The sequence below is a fragment of the Camellia sinensis genome, chromosome 8 (genome assembly GCF_055761805.1).
Source record: "Camellia sinensis isolate YWXY chromosome 8, ASM5576180v1, whole genome shotgun sequence".
Classification (NCBI taxonomy): domain Eukaryota; kingdom Viridiplantae; phylum Streptophyta; class Magnoliopsida; order Ericales; family Theaceae; genus Camellia; species Camellia sinensis.
The window spans coordinates 33,265,931-33,276,264 of record NC_138968.1 but is presented as its reverse complement, the minus strand read 5'-3'; the positions used below and the strand labels follow the sequence as shown (position 1 = coordinate 33,276,264).

Here is a 10,334-nt window from a genome sequence, read left to right as displayed (position 1 = left end):
ATTATTTAAAAATTTTCAATTAATATTTTAGATATCATCAAAATTAAACAACATGATTAACAACTACAAATTGGCTTCTCCTCCTTTTGTCAAAAATTTTGAAAAAATCTTCTTCAAAGTGAAAAAGGTATCCATGCTCCATAAGTTGTCCAGCACTTAGCAAATTTTTCTCTAAGTTTGGAACTAAGAGAACATCGGAAATGAATCTTGTACCCATCTTGGTTTCTATAGCACTAGTATATTTTCCTTTTGTTTGAACTAAGGCACCATTCCTCATTTTTACTTGAGAACTAGAGGAAGCATCCATTTTCACAAAAATGCTCTCATCTCATGTCATGTGATTGCTACATCCACTATCGAGAAACCATACATCCTTGTTTTGATTCGATGCCTTGCGACAAGCATAGAACATGTGCCCTTCTCTTTTCTGCTCCTCGAAAAAATTAGCTTGTTCAGTGCTCATGACTTGCCAATCCTTCTTGACATGCCCAAATTTGTTACAATTATAACATTTGGCTTTCCCCGAAACCAACAATCTTTATCAACATGACTGTTTCGGTTGCAAATTCCACACTTTTGTTGAGTGGACTCTTCATTTTCCTTTCTTTGAAAATTAGACATTCCTCTTCCTCTTACATTTCTTGCTCTTCCGTTTGCATTTCTTCATTTTCCTCTTCATTCGGAATTAGAAGTACTAACATTGAGCTTGGATTGAAAGACACTTTCAATTGACTTTTCAAATTACCTACTCAATCTTTGCTCAAATGTTTTAATTGAACCCATCAAATCTTCAATACTCAAATCAGCAAGATCTTTAGTTTCATCAATAACAACAACAATAGGATTGTATTTCTCCGGAAAACTTATCAAAATTTTCTCAACAACTCTTTGATGCGAAATATTATCCCCATAAATTTTCATTTGGTTCACAAGTTGCATAACTCTAGAAAAATAATCCTACAACAATTCCATATCCTTCATCTTTATATTTTTAAAATCTCTTTTCAATGATTGAAGTTTGATAGTTCTTATCTTCAAGTTATACTCTTTTTAAAGAATATCCTACGTCTCATTTGCTTTTGTAGCATGATAATTCTTGGAAAGATTGCTTCTAAAACTCCTTGTTGAATCAAAGAGAGAGCCTTTGAATCCTTCTTCCTTTGCTCTTTCAATTGGTTCTTTTGGAGATTTGTCAAAGCTCCTTCATCTTCAGGTTCCTCAAACCGATTCTCAACAAGATCCCAAAGATCTGTATAGACAAAAATAGTCCTCATTTTCACATACCAAAAATCAAAATTTTCACCATTAAATATAGGAGTAGATATATTTTGGTTGTTGGAATTTGCCACGGACGTCAGCTTGTTCTTCTATGGGGCTCGTTTTCCTCGTATTCGATCTCTAGGCCTAGCTTGTTCTTGACCCAACTAAAGCTTTGATACCACTTCTGTTAGCTTTTGATAAAACTCTCTCTAGAATGAACTATTATTTTGTATTGAATTTAACTTGTATTGATCATGAATTTTTTCTCTTATTCTTTTCTTTGCCCATAAGATTCTATCCTTTTATATAGAGAGGGTTATACATAAGTTCAATGAATAACTTTACAACTAACTAGGTATATGAATTTAATCTAGACAATGAACCTAATAAATATAAAACACATGAATACAAAGAATACATGAATCCAATGTATCCAATATATCTAATGTAAATATGGCTTTAATTTTAACAAGTCCTCTGTAGTCAGTTTGGTCTGGGTTGCCTTTCGAACAACCATATGAGTTGAGCTTAAGCTTGCTTGCAAGAGGAAAATATCAATTAATTAGGCTTTGTTTGGGAACATGTTATAAATAGAAAAAGAGTAGAAAGAGTAAGAGGAAGAATAAAAATAAAAAATCTAGAGTGTGGTTACGAACCGTACGACTCATTTCAAATCTAGACGGCGATAATGATGGATCTAGAAACCGCGATAGAGAATTTGGGAAAGGCAATGATGGGTTTGTAGTTGTGAATGATGACTCAATTCAGATATAGACTATGGTTGCAAATGGTGATGATTTTTAGATTTGGACAGTTGTTGTGAATGGTAGCAGCGACGGCAGCAATGGACCTAGGAGCGGCGGTGATTGGTCTAAAAGTGACGACAACGAGAAGATGGTTGAAGCAGTGTAGACAGAGAAAGAGACATAAAGAAAAAAAAAAACTTGAATTGTTCCAATATTTTTAGGGTTTAAGGGTAATCTTGACCATTTTTTTCAAAAAATTTCTTTATCCTATCAAAACTTGAAATTCAGGGACCTTAACTAACCTACAATCTTTCAATGTGTTTTTAACTTTTATAGAAATATGTAGACGGATATATTACTAATTTCTACTAAAAAGAATACAAGATTGTTGAGTTAATAACCTACGTATTAACAAAAAAGGTATACTCCAGGCAAAAATATAAGTCCTGTGTAATTTCTTATAGAGTCTCAAGTCCTATTTAGATAGGAATGTATTCCACAAGATCCTACATAAACGTAACGTGACGTGACATCTACATAAACGTAACGTAACGTGACACCTACATAAACGTAACGTAACGTGTCACATTACGTTTCGCAAACTTAATGAGTTTTTATTTTTTTAAATTGAATGTGAAAATGTTGTTGGTTTATGTTGGTGTCACGTTACGTTTCATATAAATATGATCTATGACAACATTTAATTTCCTATTCAATTTCCTATATAGGAAATTGAATGTTGCCATAGATCATAAGTATCACGTTACGTTTATGTAGGTGTCACGTTACGTTACGTTTATGTAGATATGATCTATGGTAAGACCATCTCCAACGGTGAACCAAACCTGGCATCAAATTTAAAATTTGGTGAAAAAGCCACTTTTTTAAGCTCCAACGGTTTCACCAAATCGATATCAAATCCAGAATTCAGCAAAAATGGTACCAAACTGAGTGCAGGCGAAGCATTTCACCAAATCACTGTTCCTAACCGTTGGGATGAGACGAACGGGTCGACCATCCGGTTGACCAACCGGTCGCCCCCGAGAAAGTTCAGACCATTCACAAAAAGGTTCAAACCAGTCCAAAAAAAAAAAAAAAAAAATTTTGCCTAGGTGGTCGACCACCCGGTCGACCACCAAAAGTTCAAAAAGTTCAAAAAAAAAAGGTTCAAACCGGTAAAAAAAAAAAAAAAAAAAAAATTTTGCCGTTACCGGTTGACCGGCCGGTCGACCAGCGCAAATTTGATGAAACGGATTTGATGTTGAACCGTTGGAGCGCGAAGTATCAAATTAAGGAAATGACCCCTTTTTGACTCAGATTTGGTGAAACATTTGGTACACCGTTGGAGATGCTCTAACATGTAATTTCCTATATAGCAAATTGTATGTTACCATAGATTATAGGTGCCACGTTACGTTTATGTAGGTGTCACATTACGTATAGGTGTCATGTTACGTTTATGTAGGTGTCACGTTACGTTACGTTACGTTTATATAGATATGATTTATGGTAACATTCAATTTTCTATATATGGTTTTACTATTATTTATTATATTAACAACTAATATTGAAGGTAAATGTGTCAACAAACTTCCCACAGGATTTATGGAAACATAAATTTTTTAGTAGGACCATATGTAACATAAGTCTCCTTAATAGGACTTATAAATAATTTTCTCAAAAGTAAACAAGAACAAAGAATAATATTTAATAAAATTTGATTGGCAAACTATTTAAAAGAAAATTCTCATATAGTTGATTTAAAGATGTAAATTCTATAACATGGATAGTAAGGGAAAGGAATCTTATTATTTTGAAATTATCTTACTAATTATTAATATAATACTGATAAAAAAAATTCAAATTTTTGGGTATGCAATTCAAGTTGAGCTCCACAGTATTTTTGTCTCTCACTCTTTATATCTCTATTTTTTCCTCCATGCTATCTCAATATCTCCAAAACTTATAGGCACGTGGCTATTTATATTATCTATTCATACGAAGACTACTTGTATATACAATTAGGTAAATAAAATATACACATATTAGGTCTTAAATAGACTTTAGACTCAACTACTCTTGGAGTGTAACTTAGACGGGTTCGGAGATTATTTAAATTCAGTTTAAGTTGTGCCGAGAGCTGTTCAGGCCTGCCGAATTGTAAACCGAGATTGCTTGTCCAAGCCTGACCCGAGTTAAATTCGAATTATCCAAATTGTAAATGATTTTTTTTTATGCAGCTACATTATTAAATTGTTAAAATTTAACTCTATTTATATATATTTTTATATAGAAAATCATTAATACTATCAAAATAAATAATTTATATAATACAAGAGAGAGTCTTTACAATTTATGAGTGAAAACAAAAAAAAGTAAGATTTTATGTTTGTTGTATATATAGTATATATTTAATATGATTTAATAATCTAAATTACTTTAATATCATGTAATGACTAATATTTTATATGTATATTTAATATTTTTATATATCTATATATGTATAATTTAGGTTTCGAGTTGTTCGGGTTGTTTGACGTCTTTATTCATGCCTGCCCAAATTTAATTCGATTTTCTAAATTTTTGCCCAAGCCTGTACCGAATTTGAAAATATCTTATTTAAATCCTAAAAAAATTTGTGCTGGGTTTGGGTTGCTTAAGTTAAGCCCACCCAAGTTACACCCTAACTACTTTTACCAAAATATATGTATAAAGCAACTCAATAATCATATTGAATCCATATTTATCACATGGATAGACTAATTCTAACAAAGCAATTGTCCCGCTACACCCTTAGGCCCTGTTTGTTTTGGGGTATAATGGATGGAAGGGGATTAGGATGGAGGTAGGGTTATTTAGTGTTGTGTTTGTTTGTAGAGTTGAGGAAGAGATTAGGATAGATGAGGAGATATAGATGGAGGTTAGAAGAGGGATTGGGATGGAGGAGGTGGAGGTGGTATTAAAAAAATAGTGAAGGAATTAGAAATTTTTTTATTTATTTTATTTTTTATATATTGGGAATTTTTTTAAATATTAATGCTTAATTTTTTATATTTTTATATTTTTTTATTATTTTATATTAAAATAATTTAACAATTTCTACACTAACAATTATCATCAAAACAAACATAATTTTATTTAATCCTCTCATTATAAATCTCTTCTATTCTACCTCTAAAAACAAACCGGCGTTAAATCCATCCTTAACTAAAGACAAACTTTACTGTTGGGTCAAACCATGCTCATGTAAACAACCGGAACACCCTCCTAATCCAATGAGAATAATTTCATTCTTTTCTTCATGCAGTTTGCCCTTTTATGTGTACTTTGGTATAATTTTGATCCTTTTCTTTTTCTGAGACACATCATGAGATGATCCTTTTCCTGATGCTCTTCTTTCTTCTTTCTTCATCTTTCTTCTGCAAACTCCAATTTTGCGTTATGCCAAGTCCCGTTATAAATGTCAGAGCACCAAGAAGATCAGCTATATCTGCCATTAAATTAAGAGTGCTTTGTTTACTTTTAAATTTCTGAGAAATGGCTTTCTGGGGTTAGTTTTTCCCTTACGGTTTCGTTTTCTATTTTCTGCTTTTTGTTTTTTGTTTTTTTAGAAAAAAAAGTTCACAAGTTTTCTAAAATGGAAAATGTTATACAAATTTAATTCTTACTTGATTTTCTTACCTTTAGATAAAAATGCATGAGTTTCACGTGTATTTATTAATGTGAGTCCACTATTTTTATTTGTAGTAGTAAAAAATTCTTGTGAGAAATCCGTTTATATATAGCATTAATCTTAGCGCATTTCGTTGTGTTTTCAAGAATATTAGAGTCTTGCTTGTGTTTTCGTTTTCTATTTTGATTTCTTGGAAAACTTGTTTGGCATTGTTTTTGATGAAGGAAAAAATCTGAAAAAAAAAAAATATTGAATTTTTAAAAAAACACAAAAAATTGGGTTTGTATGGTTGTATATTTGCTTTGAGTTTTCATTTTTTGAAAAAAAAAAAAACTTAGGCGTATTGCTTTTGAAAACTATCTTTGATTTTTTTTTCTAAATAATTCACATTTTAAAAAATACTAAAAAGTTTATTCAATTTTTTGAGAAATAATTTTTGCACAAAAATGAAATGATATGAAAATGATGGTTGTTTGCGGAATTTTCATAATTTTTGTTTCTAAAAACATGAAACTAAAAATGAAAATCCAATCAAGCATATTGTGGTTTTTTTTTTTTTAAAATTGTTTTTGTACAGATGTTTTCTAATTTTCCTTCTAAAAAAAAGAAGGAAAAAACAAAACAAAACAAAACAAAACAAATACACATCCAAACAGGTCCAACAATTAATTTCTCTTAAGCTATATTTGGATCATAAATTTTATTTATTTTTCCATTTCCTTTTCAAATCACTATCGAAATATATGATTCAAACACAATCTTAAGTTATGTTTGGATCATAGATTTAGGTAAAAAATTTGAAAAGAAAAAGAAAAAAGTGAAGGATATGCGAATGAAACATAAGTTGATGTTTTACTCCATTTTGCTTTTCTTTTCATTCCAAACTTTTATCATAAATCATAATCCAAACATAACATTAATAATTGTATTCTTACTGATCCAACAAACCTAACGCCTGCACCATACATATATGCACTTCAACTAAATTCTACAGCTCTTGAAACCATTTTTATATATATATTTTTTTCATGTACAAATCAATGGATAATGTTACTCAGGCCAAACAAATTAGACTCATGCGGCAGTCTATTAGAATATTTAAGACAAAACTCTCTCTCTCTCTCATGTTTTCTTTAATTATCAACTAATTATCTTACTTACACATTTAGAAAGTGGGTTTAAAAAATGATTTTCTATCTCATTTTCTTATTTTATTTTGTTTTATTTTACAGGGATTGAAGTCAAACCTGGCTCACCATACATTTGCCAACTTGATCCGAAAGTAAAGCTTCACATATCTCAGGTTTATTTCCTCAAACTAATGCCTCTTTCTTGGATTCAATCATATATAGTCAACAAAACTCTGGTTTTATATCCCAAATTTCTCAAGGTTTTATTTAATTTTTAAAAATTTATATATAAATATATGTTACAATTTTATCTCTTGTTTTGTAAAAAGCACTCGATTTTGATATAAAACATGGCCTATAAAAAAAATCAATATTTTACTATGTAAAAAAAAAAAATCAATATTTTAAAACTTAGATGTTATAGTTAATAAAATAGATAATCAATTGAGTTAGCTCAATTGGCCTCTTTTGTGTACATTTTGACTAAGAGAGGTGGTAAGGTAGGGATGGAGGGAGAAAAGAGTGAAAAACTGATTTTGAAAACAAGCAAAACACTTTTTTTTCTTTCAAAATTTTTTGAAAATTTGAGCATCAGTTTCATTTTTTTAAAAGCAATAACAGTATACTAATTAAGTTTTTTTTTTTTTTTTTTTATCTAATTTACAAACAAAATGAAAACATAAACAGAAGGTTTCCATGTTTAATTGGGCCAATTTGGTGTAGTTTATTATAAGTTAAAAATTGATAATTAAAAAACATAAGTCAAAATATCTCTTTACTAATTTTCCGATAATCAATTTTTTCAACTTATTTAAGTTATTTAATACTTGATTAACTATAAGTAAAAGTTAAACTTAATAATTTAACAAAAATTTTCACAATAATAAACCAATCTATTGAAATTGGTTTTGATTGATGTGATCAAACAGGCAACACTAGGCCTTGGTTCATCTACAAGGAGAAGCATACTTAAAGGTGCTGCAAAAGATAAGTGTGCAGTGTTCTTGTGTTCACTAATGTTAGGGAACAAGTCCTCATGCAAGTTGAATTTGGAGTTAAATAGTAATGATGAAGTAACCTTCTCAGTTGTGGGCCCTCAAAGCATTCATCTCTCTGGTTTCCTCACCACCATCACCACCAGTGATATTGATTCAAGAATCAAAATTCAGTAAAATCTAGATGTTTGTACCCCCAATCATATACATTGTGGTGTACAGAAAAAAGAGTAGTGTATGTAATCGAATGAATTTAAATAATAGTATCAGTGGATATATATTTATGAGTAAGTGGAACAAAAGTTTAAAATCCCGATGTGTAAATTGAATCCTAATGATGGACGTAAATAAGAAACAATTATAGTAAATTATATGGCTATATGCATTGAAAGTGTTTTAAGCATTTTAGAGAGTGAAGGTAAGGTGACAACACCAAGGATGTCACTAGAGAAGATAAGAGAGTTTCAATGTGATGTAAGTCAAGAATGAGAGTTGAGGGAAGTGATAAATCTGTGTGAATCTAACAACTATAGCAACAGTTAGAATGGAGGAAAGACTATATAAAGAAAAGTGATATAAAAAAAAAAGTTGACTGTGTCAAAATGACACTTGAACCACTTAAGCAATATTATCAAATTTTAGTGTTTTGGTATTGTAACATGTAAAACTATAGTTTTGACATTTCAAAATAGCAATAACCATCGAAAATGCTCTAACAAGGATGGTTCGCAATATGGTTCATGGAGGAAGAGATAGTTCATAGCATGGATGGTTCATGGCTCGGGAATTCGCAACAAAAAAGAGTGGATAATGCTAGGGACATCAAATTTTCTACCAAACAAATGACCAAATGTCTCACATGAATGTGAGGTCCGCAATTTTGTGGACCCCACACCCATGTGAGATATTTGGTCATTTATTTGGTAGAAAATTTGGGACCTCTAGCATTTTCCAAAAAGAGTTCATGGCAAATGATGGTTTGTGGCAGTGGCAAAGGGTGGTTTGTGGCGGTGGCAATTGTAATGGTAATTATTTGAGAATTAGAATTTGAAATGTTAAAAATAAGGATATTATGATAATTTTAAGAAAAAAATTGACTAATATACTGTTTAGAATTAGTTTTTTTAACAACTTTTTTATTAATTTTTTTCATCTTCAGCTAATTGTATTTCAAAAAAATATAAAAAGTTTACATTTTTAGATTTTAGTCAAATAGATAGACTAGAAAAGTAAAACAAAAAGGGAAAATTGCACTGACCTCTCTGAGATTTGAAAAAAATACAAGTAGCGTCACAATTTTAATATAATTATATTGACTTCTCTTTTAATAAGACTAAATGGACCTGAATAATACATATAGTATGAAAACACTAGGATAAATAAGAAATAATATACATTTTAGTGTAAAAAAATAACAATATCTTTTCTTTTAATCTATATGACTACCAAATTATTAATGAGAAAAGGAATGAAGTGTTACATTAATTAAAATTTTAGAAAAATTTAATGTAACTATGTCAAAATTGTGGGGTTTGTTATATTTTTTTTCAAAATCTTAGAGGAGGTTAGTGTAATTTATCAATAAATAAATAAATAAAATCCACAAAAGACAAAAAAATTAAATTAAATTAAATTAAATGAACTTTTTTTCAATTTTTTTTTTTCAATTTTTGTTACTTTTTAAATCTTTCTATGTTAGATGAACTTTAAGAAAAACATTTAGCACACCATTTTTTTCATAGGAAATTAGATAGAAATAAGAATTTGAAAATAAAATATACAAATAAACTATAAGGTTATCCTCTTTCATAATTTAATCGAATATCATTTACCTATTCATCCACTAGATACAAATGTGAGTGGATGAATAGGTAAACGATATCCGATAAACTTGATTTTTTGTAGTCATATTCTATTTGATGTATTTTAAACTATGAACAGTTTAAATTATCAAAATAAATTTCGAAATTGACCAATTTTGTTGTACGGCAGTGGCTGCTATATATTTTTAAATTTTTTATCAAACTTTTTACATAAATATAAAATTCACACAAATCCACGCGTGTATAAATTTTATACCCACATAAAAAATTTAATAAATTATTTAAAATCCCCATCTCAACTCATATTTTTAATTTGATGGGAATCCAAGTCACTCAAGACAATCGTACTTAATGGAGGGAGGGAAGCTCCCAAAATGATCCCCATCAAACAAAAGCATCTCATCTTCCCTCCTTATCAAGCATCCCCTCAAAATTCACGAAACAAAAAACAAAAAAAAAACAAAAAACAAAAAACAAAAAACAAAAGCATTTAAAAAAAAATATGACCCCACACATATTAATTGATATATCAATTAGTATTATTTTAAAATTATAACTCACTCTCACTCATTATATAAATTATAAATAATTAAATTTTTTTAAATTTTGCCATGTTTTTTATTGATTAATATGATAATTAATATAGCAATTGATACATATATCATTATTTATTGATAATTAATATAGCAATTGATGCATATATCATT

At 29.4% G+C, this 10,334-nt stretch overlaps 1 protein-coding gene across 1 annotated transcript; it reads left to right on the top strand.

Annotated features, from left to right (window-relative positions):
- Window positions 1–5,416: 5,416 nt before the first annotated feature.
- On the top strand, window positions 5,417–8,196 carry LOC114281680 (peptidyl-prolyl cis-trans isomerase FKBP43). The gene is made up of 3 exons (XM_082882431.1): window positions 5,417–5,556; window positions 6,912–6,982; window positions 7,739–8,196. Exons 1-3 carry the CDS (start codon window positions 5,544–5,546, stop codon window positions 7,979–7,981), a joined length of 327 nt encoding a protein of 108 aa, XP_082738557.1. The 5' UTR covers window positions 5,417–5,543; the 3' UTR covers window positions 7,982–8,196.
- Window positions 8,197–10,334: the final 2,138 nt, after the last annotated feature.